General features: G+C 38.4%; 1 protein-coding gene across 1 annotated transcript in view; it reads left to right on the forward strand.

Annotated features, from left to right (window-relative positions):
• The window catches only part of LOC142364622 (apolipoprotein B-100-like), a 47,110-nt gene extending 32,444 nt beyond the window's left edge, over nt 1–14,666 (forward strand). The window contains 7 exon segments of the mRNA XM_075444521.1: nt 4,105–4,281; nt 5,549–5,724; nt 5,859–6,046; nt 6,312–6,457; nt 8,808–9,184; nt 10,119–13,448; nt 13,451–14,666. Of these exon segments, the coding sequence (XP_075300636.1) occupies nt 4,105–4,281; nt 5,549–5,724; nt 5,859–6,046; nt 6,312–6,457; nt 8,808–9,184; nt 10,119–13,448; nt 13,451–13,581 (4,525 nt within the window). The 3' untranslated portion in view covers nt 13,582–14,666.
• The last annotated feature ends 211 nt before the right edge of the window (nt 14,667–14,877 follow it).

Below are 14,877 nucleotides of genomic sequence, written 5' to 3' on the forward strand. Positions count from 1 at the left end.
TTGTGGAGTCTCCTTCTCTGGAGATATTCAAGACCCACCTGGACAAGGTCCTCTGCAGCCTGCTGTAGGTGACCCTGCTTCAGCAGGAGGGCTGGACTAGGTGACCCACAGAGGTCCCTTCCAACCCCTACCATTCTTTACACATATGAGCTGCACTTTCTTTGTGTTCTGCAAATGATCTGTGCATGTTCTGTTTTTCAGTTTTAGGTAGTACCAATGTATGAACATGCAGAACATCCTAAAGCAATGGCAAGATTTTTAGTAACGAAAGAAGGCATAACTGGCAAAATTCATTAACTATATGACAGTTCCAGCTAGCTTGTTTCATCAGCATTAGTAAAAGCCCTGCATTTTCCTCAACAACCCATGAAACTTCATTACAGGAATGGCTAGTTACCAGACGCTGATGACATTTTTATCTGTTTTAGGGAATTTTCCCCTTGCTAGGTTCTCCTAAGAAAAAAGATTTGAAATGCCCAGAAATAGTTCCTTTTTAAATATAATTTCATCGTTGTTTTTTAATAGTTTTTAATACTGATATTTAGGTTTTTTGAAGGGAATGGTGAACAAACTTAGTGGTCTCTGGTAGTACCTAGTGCTTCAACAGTGCTGCCTTACCATGGTGAGCACCAAGGCCCAAACTGTCCTAATTCTGAGTAATGTGGACTAAAGGAAAAAAAAAAATCTTAAGGGAAAAGAAACATGTAACACAGCACTGACCTCAGATGGCTTGATCCAAAGACAGCTGGAGAACTGCCATTTAGGTGTTTGGTTTTTAGAACAGGACCAAATCTGTGCAGATTACAGATATGCAGCATATACCAAAGATTGGAGCTACTTCCAGTGTAGAACATCAGGGAGTAAAGTTTGATGTTTCAGTCGTCCTTTCTCTTCTCAAATGTGCACCAATACTCGCTGCTTGTCTTTGTGGTATAGACTGCAAAAGATGCAAAGATGTAAGCCCTGCAAGAGAGTCACCAGGCTTCAGAATGGTTCCATCTCCAAAGTCTTTATTTCACTTCCAAGAGAAAACCTTTATGTTGTCTAACTCCGTGTGGGTGCTGACTTCTTCCAGTGAGCTGAAAGCATGGGGGTTTCTTGATGACTGAACGTATAAAAGTAGTGTGTGGCATTTTGTGGCACCTGCTGTGAAAAAAATGCTGTCCCTTGACTAGATAATACAGCAATATAAACCTGTCACAGCAGAGTGGTGCACTCATGTTATCTGCATGCTTACGGGTTGAGTCATAACTTCTGTAATTTGTTTATGCCCGTGCAATGTCACATTAATGCAGTTGGTCAGCCTCAGCTTGAGCCCATGTAACCATCTGAAGGCAGCGAAGAGACACAGGCAAAACAGGGAGATAGCTAAGAAATCTCTGAGTGCTGGGGACTCCAGAGCTCTATTTATCTGCAGTGCTGAAGTGAGCAAATAAATAGATTTTAAGCAACAGTCAAAACCTCTTGATGTTTGAATGCAGAAAGGGATCAAATGCTATGGGCAAAAATATGATCTTTTTGTACAGTCTCTTGTAGAATCATACTACAAAGTAAAATCATTCTTACATATTACAAGACATATTGAGGCAGCTTATAAATATAAATGCTTATAAATATCTGAAGGGTGGGTGTCAGGAGGATGGGGCCAAACTCTTTTCAGTGGTGCCCAGCCACAGGACAAGGGCAATGGACACAAACTGAAGCAGAGGAAGTTCCGTCTGAACATGAGGAAGAACTTCTTCCCTCTGAGGGTGATGGAGCCCTGGAACAGGCTGCCCAGGGAGGTTGTGGAGTCTCCTTCTCTGGAGATATTCAAGAGCTGCCTGGACAAGGTCCTCTGCAGCCTGCCGTAGGTGACCCTGCTTGGGCAGGCGGGTTGGACTAGATGACCCACAGAGGTCCCTTCCAACCCCGAACATTCCGTGATTCTGTGATTCTGTGAGTCCTAGCAACCAAAGCAGAACATTGTCTGGAGCACTGTGAGGATCTGGAACTCTCACCTTTGGCAATTTGCTCTGAGGTTCTAAACCGTTTGCCTCAGCTGCTTGCTACAGACTATATAAATGGAGGCCTAAATCAGAAGGCTCATTCTCCCTCTGAGGCGGTAGGGAAGAGGTGAAAAGGGGAGAGAAGGAAAAACAGGAAGAGAAAGAGTAGCAAGAGGGTTCAGGGCTCACCATGGGCCCTGCGCAGCTCTTGCTGCTCTTGCTGCTCTTGCTGCTGCCCAGCAGTGGCGTTCTCACACGTAAGTACTGCCTTTTATGCTAGTGCTTTTTGCTGCTTTATTTATGAACCTGTGTGTCCTGGGTTTGGCCAGGACAGGGTTAATTTTCACCGGACTCCAGGAAGGGGCACAGCCGGGGAGTGGGGGCTGACCCCACCTGGCCAAACAGAGCCCGGTATTCCATACCATGTGCCATCACGCTGGGTTCCGGTTGGGGGGGGCGGCGCGGTGGGAACGCTCTCTCGGCTCGGGAGCGTGCGGCGCTGGTGCGGTCCGAGAGAGCGGGTCTGATTTTGTCGTGTTTTTTTCTCCTTATCTGTATCGTTGTTGTTACTGTTCCCTCTGTTTGCTGTTCTGTTAAACTGCCCTTATCCCGACCCACCAGTTTCTGCCTGTTTTCTTTCCATTCTCCTCCGCACCCCGGCGGGGGGAGGGGCGGCCGCGTGGCGCTTTTGTTGCCAGCGGCAGCCGAAACCAAAACACTGTGAAAACAAAAATAATACAAAAATCAACAGGACAATGGCTTATAGAATTAGAGAGGGTAAGTGTGGCAAAGATGTAATCTCTTCACTTTGTAGGCTGTACAATCGTAGAAAAAGTCACAAATGTCGCCTGGGGTCTTTTGATCAGATTTAATGTAGCTTGGAGATGCCACACAGACTTGTCTCAGCTGTTGCTAACCTATTTTGCAGCGAGCGTGAAGATGGAGAGCAGTAAAGCAAAATGCATTAGGCAGGCAATACTGACATTTAAAATAGAACTTTGTGTTAAAGGGACACAGTCATCAGTAGTAGTAGTAAAAGACGTAGGCCAGTAGAGTTTTTTTTCCTAAGATCAGAAAAGTCAGCCTAGATCAATGTGGTGCTGTGGACTGTGAGCTATCCTTGCTTCCCAAGAAGTGGCTTTTTAGAATATGACACTGTAGTGTTAGTTAAGACTTCAGGAGCCTTAGGGAGGAAAGTGAGTCTAGGGCCAATTATGCAGGTCTGGTTTTATATGCAGATCGAATTCATCATAAATACACCTTTGTTGAACTAATATTCTGTTGTTGACATACAATTTTAAAGGATGCTTTTGTTTCTACTGGTCATTGATGTTACTACTGTTACTATTGTAATAGTTATACTACTGTTGCTATTGCTGTTACTATAACTGATGTTACACTCTGTTTCTATATAGTGGTCAACCTTAGAATTCCCAGAGTGAAAACTTGGAAAGTGTGCAGAGAATGTTGTGAAAAGTGATGGCATTCATGTGTAATATCCCAAAGAATGACATAGCATCAGATGAAAGCAGCAAATTTACTAGATTTGATTTGATTTGATTTGACTTTTATTTTAAGTAGACTCATATGGGACATACCCAAGACAGATTGGAGCAAATTATTCTTCCTGACTTGAATAGGCTTCCAGTCAGTGTTCTTTTCCTTCAAAGAATGAACTCTCAATAATCAGAAAATATTTAGTAGCAGAGAATTGTAGTATTCTCAAAGTTGTCCTTCTTTAAATATACAAAAAGCAAAATACAGGCATTCATCCATTATGCAGTATTTTTGTTATCTCATCAAACAGACTAAAAGTCCATGGTCTGTAATATATAATGTAATGTATATAATATAATATAAACCGAATATATGCAAAATAATATATATAATAACTATGGAATATATAATTAAAGGTTAATGGATTTTCTGTATTCATATTAATCTTAGCAAAGTGTCCAGAGAGGTAGTGGAGGCCCCATCCCTGGAAACATTCAAGACCTGTGCATGTTCTGTTTTTCAGTTTTAGGTAGTACCGAACAAATTCCATAGTTGTAAATAACCAAAGTACATTATATTTTCCAGGTGTAAAGCAGCATGAGGCCACATTGACCTTCAGGTACAACAGAGACAGAAAGACTTTGACCAGTGATGTCCACATTCCAGATGTTGATGTTGAATTTGGTACAAACTTCAGAATTACTGGTGAATCCATTTCTGGGAAGAAAGCATATACCTTTGTCTTAGACTTTAACAAGAAGAAGATTTCTGAAGTTACTTTTACTGGCCAGATCAGGTAACTCAGAAAGACGCTTAGACTTTTACAGATCTCTTTGAATAAGGTAGCTGAAGGTTTTATTTAAGGTTGAAAATTTTGGGAAATTCTATCCCATTTTGGAGAAAATGCTTATATAGAGAGACATACAAACTTGTCATTCAAACCCTCTTTAAGAACCCTTGAAATACTTTACTTGTAATCCATCACATATACATCAAATAAATACATCTAATACATCAACTGATCTTTCCTACTATATGAATATATATAGTTTGTATTACAGGTTCCTTGAGTTAGTTCTTCCCTGTTTGCACACACACGACTACAAAAATGACGTTGTAGTAGTACTATTGCAGGTGTGATAATCCAAGGATATAAACAAGGCAAGGGTTGTTCGGAGAAGTGTTATGTTTTAGTGGATATATTCAGCTCTACAAAAAGTTATTACATCTCCCCGTGAAGAAATCTAATGGCACTCAATAAGCAACAAAACCAAAAATAACTGAGAGCTTCCTGTAAAAATTCCCACGCTTCATGATGAGAATATTTCCGGGAACATCTACAGGGGAGCTAACAAAAATGTTCAGCCTGCCAGGGTTTCTAAAACTGCCTCACAAGCCTATAGTGAAATGAGCTGATCCCATTCTTTAATAAACCTCAGTCTTCCATGGAATTGTGTGATCTTGATGGTGCCCCGGGGAGTCTTTGTCTTTGCTGTTCATGCAGAATTGCCTCTGATATCAGTGGGAGCTTTGGACAGATATCAGGGACCTGAATTCCCTTTGATTTGCACTAACATAATATTAGAAGTTTGCTCAAGTCAACAAAGTTGCAGAGATATAAAATAAATGTGAATAAAGGAAAATGAAGCCCCATGGCATAATATGTTTCATCAAGTGTTTTGTTTCTGTGTGATTCGTGGTCAGAGGCCGTATCCTTAGTAGGCAATTCAGCTTGAGCCAGTAGTTCAGAATTTGGTTCAGGTACAACTTTACCAAGACAGGTATATATTTTCATCCATTTCAGTATTATGAAATTAATACAGAATTATTATTGTGTGCATCTGTGCACGTTATAATAATTTACCATAGATTTCCCAAAGTAACTAGCAGAAGCTGAAAACATTCATTGAATTGGAACAAATTTACAAGCTTGATTCAATCTATTTTTTTATAGTATCTATTATGCCTTTACTGTAGATTTAAATGCTGAAATTTCTCCTGAAACATAAGTGGAAAAGTAGAGTGAGATGTTTTGTATTCACATTTACTTTCTGCTGTCACAGATACGCTGGAATAGAAGAGGCAATGTTAAGGGGCACCATTTCTATTCCTCCCCTGCAAACTGAACTTAGAACTGAAGCAAAGGTTAATTATTCACCAACTGAAGGATATCTTCAGCTGAGCTCAGCTGCAACAACTCATGGAAACTCAATTTCAGAAAGACTTCTTGTCAGATATGGTAGGGGCAAAAACGTGATCCACACATACATCCTATGAATTTAAACATCTTATTGCATTAGTTTGTAGTATATCCCTAAATAGAATAAGCATATTACTAATTTTACCCATTTCTTTTAAATTCATGTTTTTCAGATTCTGAGAAAGTTGAGCTAGAGTGGCGTTCAGGTGCCAGTGCTGCTGTGAAAAAAATGTCTTCTGGCTTTGCAGTTGACTTTTCAGACTACTCAAAACCTTTAGAGAAGCATGCCAATGAACTGCTGGATCAGAAGGTGGCTCATACTAATATGACACTGCGACATATTGTGTCACAATTTATTGTGGTATGTTTCAGCCTACAGTAGATATTACAGCTTGACCACATAGCTCTCGTGAATTCTCACCTCCCCCATGGGTGTCAAAATGGCAACTACTTGTAAGAGCATTCATCAGATTGAATAAGATGTATATTTCCAACTTCGATTGAACCAGTCACTTTATCAGATGCGTAGTGCTCAGTATATGGATAGCTACAATGGCTTTCAGATAACTTCCTGGGAAGTCCTAAAACTTGTTATTTACTTTGAAAGTCTTGTCTCCTCATTGCAGGCAACCAACACCTGGCTGCAAAAGGCATCAAGAGATGTCCCCTGTGCCCAGATTCTGCAAGACAAACTAAGTGGACTGCAGGAACTGAACATTCAGAAAATTAACCTGCCTGTTATCACCATTCCTGAAGAACTCTTCCTGAAAAGGTAGGGAGATAAATTAGGATAGTCACACAGGAAACTGAAAATAGGTATTTATTCGTATTTTTGTGTTATTTTAATTTACTTTGTTTTATAAAACAGCGTGGAATTGCTATAAATATTAGCTTAAAATTGGAATCATAACCAAGAATTTTAAGACCAGAGACATGAAATTATATGGAGGAAATAATGCGTGTCTTTAATACAGATTGGACTTTACAGCAATCACTCCTGCAGTATACGAATATATCCTGAAGTATTGTGTTATGTAGTAATGAGAACGGAACAAAAATACAGCGTTCAACAATCTTTACTTTAAGCCACTAATGAAGCCAGGTTTCCCGTAGATTTGTGTCCTGCACCCCCACAGACACTTTGTCTTTGGCCATAATCCTAATAACTCTACTTTTTCCTGTGTAGTCCTATTGGACATTTCTTCCTGTTCCCCTACGCATACTGGATGACCTCCACCAGTATAGTACACTGACCTCTTCCCATGTCTGACTCCATCTGTCACCTGCTCAGAGGCAGCACGTGCCGTGGTTGTACACATATGGACTGGATGCTTGCACTAGTTTGGGCCCATCCCCTCCAGCTAATAGAGAGTTTCACAGAACTTGCATGAAAGTAGTTACCCCTGGGGCTTTTAGCCTTCTGTCAAATTTGATAGAAATCATCCAATGTGTTAAAAATGTCTAAAAAGTAGTATTTGACAAGCAAAAAGGGATACTGGAAGGCAGATAAATAGTGTATTTCTTCTATTTCTAGGAAATTAGACGATAAGTCAGCCAGAGTAGATCTAGACTAAAATACTCGTGCACCTGCCAAGATTTGCTCTCATTACAGTTCCTAGCACATATTGTTCTTGCCATTTAGTGTTCATAGCACATTGCTGCTCTGCCTATGCATAAGAATTCAAGGAACAGTGTTGTTTGGTAGTATCTTCAGAATATATCCACAGCTACCACTGTGATAAGTAGAAACATGTCTGTATAGTTTAGTCATGAGCTGGGGACACATCGATGGCTGAAACAGATGTAAAGGACAACAGAAGCTAGTGTAAGGTTGGATTGCAAAAACAGATGGAGAACAGTCTGGCATTTTATCTTTCTTAGTGCTATTTTTCCATGTATTGTCTTTCACTGTGGTAATACGAAACTGGATGTTAACGACACACAACTGTATTGCTTCCAGTGTATTCCTAAGCTAAGTATAAACAAGGAAAAAACTGCTTTTTCCTCTGTGTTCTTATCAGCACTGCACATTTAATAATAATAATAGGAATTTCTGCTGCTCTGTGATGTTGATTTTTTTAACCATTTGATGTAAAGGAACAAATTTCAAAAGTGTTTCCATGATTTTCATCTTAGGATGTAGCTCTAAGTGTAAAAAAGAAGATTTTGTGATGTAAAAGACCGGTTAGGCAAACAAGAAAAGCATCTTTGCCAGCTTATTGTTCATGCACAAATTAAGGCCACGTTTCCTCCTGTTTTGCCTTTTCATAATTACACTTTTCCCCCACAAGCTTTTCAGCCGATGATCTGTTTTTTCCAGTCCTAGCTCCTGCTAAAATGGTTAGATTGTATTTATTTTTATTCAGAATAAAACAAATCCTGAGTATTTGGATGAAACTTTTGAAACACTTATCATCATAAAGATAAATTCTTTATAATTCAGGTTCTTATAACTTCTAATGCTAATAAGACTTCTTCTGCATTTCTATAAGACTACATCACTTTTTTAAAGAACAATATAATCCCCTTTTTCTGATACTTGACATGCCACATTGCACAAGTGCAGCAGTATTTTTGGAGTATTTTTTTTTCCTATGTGTCAGTTATTTTCATTCAGATTCCTTCATTTTGAGGATCATTTTCGTGTCAATACATCTTTTCATTAATGTTCAGAAAGCAGATTTGGATTTTCAGAGTAGAAAATCAAATACAAGATTCATAACCATTGTATATTAGCCCCTGGAATGGCACTCTCCACCTGTGAGCTGAAGTTAAGCTCTGAACAAAGAATCAGGAACCTTTGAATTCCAAGGCAAGGTCTTACAGAATGAATGTGTTTCTGGACTACTTGACCTATGAATCTCTTTGATTATGAAATAAGGGGAAAAAACTTTGACAGAATTCACTGATATCAAAGTGCTTTCAGTAAATTCTGGTAGATGAGTGCTTTAAAAATGCTGATAATAATAGATGGTCATTACATTTCTCTCTAAACCTAACATCAGGGCATTGATATAAGCATGTAAGTAAGCTCAGTATCGTGGGAATAGTAGGAATCATGGAAATTTCTGTATATGCTTCTTGGACTTAGAGTTTCTAACAGAGTCACTTTTGTTTTCTAGTGAAGACCGGACCAGATACAGCTTAAATAAAAACAGTTTTCTAATTAATATCCCATTGCCATTCGGTGGAAGATCATCCCATGACAGAAGGGTGCCACAGACTGTTAAAACACCTCCTCTGGTAATGGAGTCAATGGGAATAAGTGTGCCATCTCAGGAACACAGAATCCCAACATTTACTGTTCCAGAATCCTATCCTCTACATGTGCCTTTACTTGACACTTTAGAGGTCGCTGCTAATGTGTACAGCAACTACTACAACTGGACCGCAGCGTACACTTTGGCTAATAGCACCACAGAGAAGGCATCCAGCATAAGAACTACTTATACCACGAAAGCTGATTCGATTTTTGAGCTACTTTCCTACAGTGTGAAAGGTAAGAATGTGTGCTAATACTGCAACGTTGGCAAAATTATTTTAATGACTTTATTTTCCATGTATCAGGTACAGCACATTCATTTTCCTGTTCCTTATTTAAAGTGTTGTATAATTCTAATCACTTTCTTTTTTTTAAAAGATATTATGTGAATCTGTTTATTCAGGCAAAAAAAGTGAAGTCAAATTAATTCAATAAAGACTTTTAAGGTCCGTATTTTCCTAGATATTCCCTACTGAAGAAAAAGTCCTTCAAAACTGAAGGAGTGATTCTGTAAACAATTTATATCTGACAAGTCAAGTGTTTTCAAAATCAAGTGTGCAGGTGTATGTGTAGGTATGACCACAGGTTATTTCTTGCCTTTTTATATATATATATATAATTTTTTTTATCATTTATATATGTCCATATACTGCCATAACTACATAGCAGTTACCCCAGATTCAGACTGGATAGGTCTTAAAACTGATATTTTTAAGTTAGTTCCTCTCAAATTGCAGTTTGAGTTCTCAAATTGCAAAAGGAGAAGCTAGCTTCAGTCTTTCCTAAACTCCCCACCATAAATGAAGCACGATAAAGAAAACATTAAAAAACAGGCATGTTAGATATGTGTTATTTTTGAGAGTCCATCTTCTCAATTGAAGTTTAAATAACAATGTAACTTCGTGCTGTTTCACATAAGTGTGGTCAGTAGAGTAGTGTAGAGATGTAATTTATTCATAGTTCAAAATTTTAACCCCAAGTATCAAAATAATAACAATTTTTATAGAAATATTCAGGATTTACCAAAATATTTTGGCCTCTAAAGCAAAATGGTATAACAGTAATAGCAATTGAAGCAGTAAGATAAAAGCTTAGTGGCATCAGACAAAGTCTTAAAGACAAAAAGGTATAAATTACACTGTTATCCTTTGTCTTCTTTTTTCTATTTCAGGTTCTGGAGAAGCATCATACAGTAGAAATGGATTCACCTGTGCATATGAAAATCACCTGAAGCACAGACTCTTAACATCAAATTTTAAGTTGGCCAGGACAAAGAGTTATGATTCTAGTCCAGTTGCAAACTACACCGTGTCACTGATGGCATCCAGTACTCTGGGTCCTCAGCTTTCATTTTCCGGTGATATTGTTTCTGAAAAGACAAATAATGTAACTATCAATAACGTCAAGATGGAAGGACAGCTGGAAGTGGCTTCTGTCTTTGCAAGAAGCATTGACACTCTGTCAAGCTCGTACAATGAAAAGAGACGAGTTTTAGAAGGAAAATCAAATCTGAAGTTGGATTCTTCTTACCTACAGGCTACCAATCAGGTATCTGGCAGATACAGTGATGATTTGTTTTCCATTACTTTCCGAGGTCATATGCACAAATTGATGGTAAATTATGAAATTGATAAGCAGTTATATTTTTTAATGGACAGAGTGATAGACCTGCTTAACCAGTACAGAATAAAAGAAACTGTACAGAAACTGACCATCTACCTGAAAAATATTGATGTGAAGTCATGCTTTGATAAAGCTGTTGCTTTTATTGATGATGCTGTCAAGAAAGTGCAAACCTTTGATTATGAAATTATGATAAAGGAAGTCAACAAGTTCCTTGACATGGTTATTAAAAAGCTCAAGTCTTTTGACTATAGCCAGTTTGTTGATGACACAAATAACAAAATCCGAGAAATGACCCAGAAAATAAATGAGGAACTCAGAAATCTAGAACTTCCACAGAAATCAGAAGCACTGAAACAGTATCTGAGAGATTTTAGAGCCGTTATTTCAAAGTACATGGAACAACTAAGGGACACCAAGCTTGCTGCAATAGTTAACTGGTTCAAGGAGCTCATAAACTCAACAACATTTGCTAATTTGAAAGCCAAGGTAAATGAACATCTGGAAGACCTGCGAGAGAGGATTTCTGAAATGGATATTTCCCAAGAATTCCAGTGGTATCTTCAGAAGATAAGCCAATTCTACAATTCTGTTGTAATACACATTTCTGAACAGTGGAACATAGCTTTTAAGAAAATTGTTGCTTTGGCTGAAGAGTATGATCTGAAAAATTGGGCTGAAAATTTAAACCAGTTTGTTGAAACAGGATTTAAAGTCCCTGAAATCAGAACTGTTATAGTCACTATACCTGCCTTGGAGGTTAGTCTCCGAAGTCTTCGGGAAGCAACATTTAGAACACCAGACTTCATTGTTCCACTGACTGATCTGCATATCCCCTCCTATGAGATAAATATTAAGAGACTAAAGGACATGAAAATCCCAGTGAAATTTACTACCCCAGAATTTACCGTTCTAAATACCTTTAAAGTTCCTTCCTGCACAATTGACTTGAATGAGATTAAACTTCAGATTATGAGAACAATAGACAAACTCACGTCTGGTGAATTTCAGTTGCCAGCAATTGATTTATATTGTAAAGATCTGAAGATGAGAGATGTGCCTTTTTCTAACATTTCTTTCCCAGAAATACAAATGCCTCAGTTTCAAATACCAGAATTCTTGGTTCCAAAGCTAAATCTAAATGAGCTCCAGATTCCTAACATGAAGATACCAGAGTTCCAGCTTCCACGTATCCCACATACTGTGACTGTCCCTATGTTTGGCAAATTGTCTCGTGCTTTCAAAGTCATCTCTCCATTCTTTACGCTGTCTACACAAGCTGAGGTTCATAATACTACAACATCTGTAAACAGTCCAGAATTTGTGACGTCCCTTTCAGCTCAAACAACATCCAAATTAGACTTCCTAGTTTTTAGTGTTATTGCAGATTCATGTCTCTTGGCCCCTGAGATGAAGCAGCTGAACCTTAAAAATTCCATGAAGGTCAACCACAGGTTCCTTCAAGTTGATCACACCAATGAAGTGATATTTTTAGGGACTTCGGTAGAAGGTGAAGCTGAAACTAGAGCAAACTTATATACAACGAAAAATTCAATAGAACTACAGAATAATTTAATGGTCAAGCTGCAAAGAAAAATTTCGATATGGAGTGGAACGGCATATTCCCACAGACTGAATATTCCACAAGCTGATTTCTTCAGCCAGGCTGATCTAGTCAATAATGTGACAACAGAAGTAAATGCAGGACTCATATCCCTTACATGCACTGGTAAAGGAAACTGGAAATGGGCTTCTCCTAGTTTCTCCGATGAAGGCACTCATGATTCTCTCGTCATTTTCAGGTTTGATGGTCTCATTATTACATTTTCTGCCAACAGCAGAAGAAATGATAAGTACCTGAAAGTCAGCCAAGCTATGAGATGTGAATGTGCTTTCCCAAGTTACACAACACTTCAGATTCAGTCTGAAATTGAGTCTCAGCGTGTGGGACGTAGTGTTCTCAATATAAAAGGCACAGCACAGCTTGGAGGAATGAAAGTAGAATTAACAGGCTCTCATAATGCTCAGCTCAATGGGCGGATTACTGGAACTGTAAATAATGAGGTTGATGAAGACATCAAAGTCCAAACACAACAGCTGTACAAAGATGCAATGGCTTCAGACTATGCACAGAAACTGAGATCCTTGGCAGAAGATGTTAAAAAATACATTTCTCAGTTTAAAGATTTTAGTCAGAAGACGTTCCAGGACCTCTCAGAAAAGCTGCGCCAGCTGCTCCTCTATGTAAAGGCATTGTGGGAGGAATATTTTGATCTAACTACACTTGGATGTTCGGTGAAATACTACGAGGTGGAAGACAAGATACTAGGATGGCTGAAGAATCTAATAGATGCACTAGTGGATTGGCACAACAAGTATATTGGAGATCTTGCTGACTCAGTTACACGCCTAACAGACCACGCAAGAGAGCTGGTGGAAAACTACAGCCAGGAATACGATGACCTTATAACTGATGTTGAAGGAAAAGGAAAACAGAAGGTCATGGAGCTCTCATCTGCTGCTCAGGAAAAAATCCGATATTGGTCTGCAGCTGCTAAGAGGAAAATCAATGAATATAACAAGCAAGTCAAAGAAAAACTCCAGGAGATCTATGGGCAGCTTAGTCATTCCCAAGAAAAGCTAATCAGTGAGGCCAAAAGGTTAATTGATCTAACTATAGAAAATTGCACTGCATTCCTGCAGTATATCTCAGAGCTTCTTCGTTGGTTTGAGCAAACAGCTGAGACCATAAAGCCATATATAACTGTTCGTCAAGGAGAGCTGAGAACAGATGTGCCCAAGCTGTTTGACTGGCAGTCCTTTTACCAAATGCCCCAAAAAAGCAGAGAAGCCCTCGGAAAAAAAGTGGAACCAACACGCATGCTCAAGGCATTGAGCAAGGCTCGAGGAAGTGGGAAGAAATGCAAAGATTCATTGACGAACAACTTGCCACTGAGCAACTGAGCCTTCAGCAGATTATGGAAAATATACAGCAGCGCATGAAGACCTGAATGGACATGCAGAAGAGGAGAAATACTAAGTTTGTACCACAATGTATTTAAAAATAACAGCAATCAGTGTACTGGAGCTTCAGGTAGATACTGTTTGAATCTGAATTTGTAAGTGAAAACTAAATAATCTGTATTAGGTTATTTGAATAAACTTAATAAGCCAATAAATGAGTTCTTTATTGCATTTTTGTGTCAGCTGCTACTTTTACTTGGACTATAGGGCTTATTGCAAGTTGTCAAGGTCAGTGGGAAGTCTTTGCTTTGATTTCGCTGTGTGTTGGATCAAGCCAATAATGTGCAATACATATTATAAATAGTCAAAAAAGCTATGGAATGCATAGAATAAACAGGTTTTAAGATACAGGTCACATTCATAAGCCAGTTGAAGAATAGCTTGGAAACACATCTATTTCCCAACATAGAAAGACCTTCATAGATATCTTTGGGAGAAAAAGAAGAGGAAAGGAGCATGTAGAAAAATATGAAGGAAAAAAGTAATAAATTATGAAAAATAACATCAAAAAGTGAAAAAAAACATAGAAATATAAACATATATTGAAATCTGGCTCCTGGAATACTGCAGGTAATAATACCAATGTTCTGTTAAGAAAATTAAATTTATGCATGTATCAGTTTTGAGAAAACTGTGCTAAGTACTTTAGATGGGTTTTCTTTCTACTGGCTAGTTTACGAGTCAGAAATACAGGGTTTTCTTCCCTGTTTCCCCATGATATTTCTGTTTGTACATCAAATTGTCTAACTTTCAGTTATTGCAAATTTAGTTAACTGTCAAAGTTTCACTGACATCACTGAATATGATGGGAATCAAAAAGTTTTCCCTTCAGTCTCCTAGGCTGAAGCCTAGACCTCATTTAAATGAATTGTCATGTTAAAGATGAATTTAAATAATGTTGAAGAATTCACTCACGAAACAGGACTTCTTTTGAGTGGAAAATCAAAAACCTGTTGAGGTCCACACACCTGTTACGGTTTATTTTCAACTGTTGGAATACTATGTAGGTAGTCCTTGAGAAAGGCATGCTCAAGCTGAAGTAATGTTGCCTCTTTGAGAATAAACTCTTTAACAAACAACACTAGGTATTTTGTGTACATGTCTGTTTTGGTACAGGCGGTTCACTCTGTAATATGGTTGTTGTTTGTTCATTAATGTGAAAACAGAGAGTCTGGTTTCATCCCATGGTATGATTGGGCACATACAGGAAGCAATGGAGCACCAGTTTACAAATACCCGAAGAAGTTTTGTGGCAGCAGGTACATTTTTACAGCACAGAGCAG

This window comes from Opisthocomus hoazin, chromosome 2, assembly GCF_030867145.1.
Source record: "Opisthocomus hoazin isolate bOpiHoa1 chromosome 2, bOpiHoa1.hap1, whole genome shotgun sequence".
NCBI classification, from domain to species: domain Eukaryota; kingdom Metazoa; phylum Chordata; class Aves; order Opisthocomiformes; family Opisthocomidae; genus Opisthocomus; species Opisthocomus hoazin.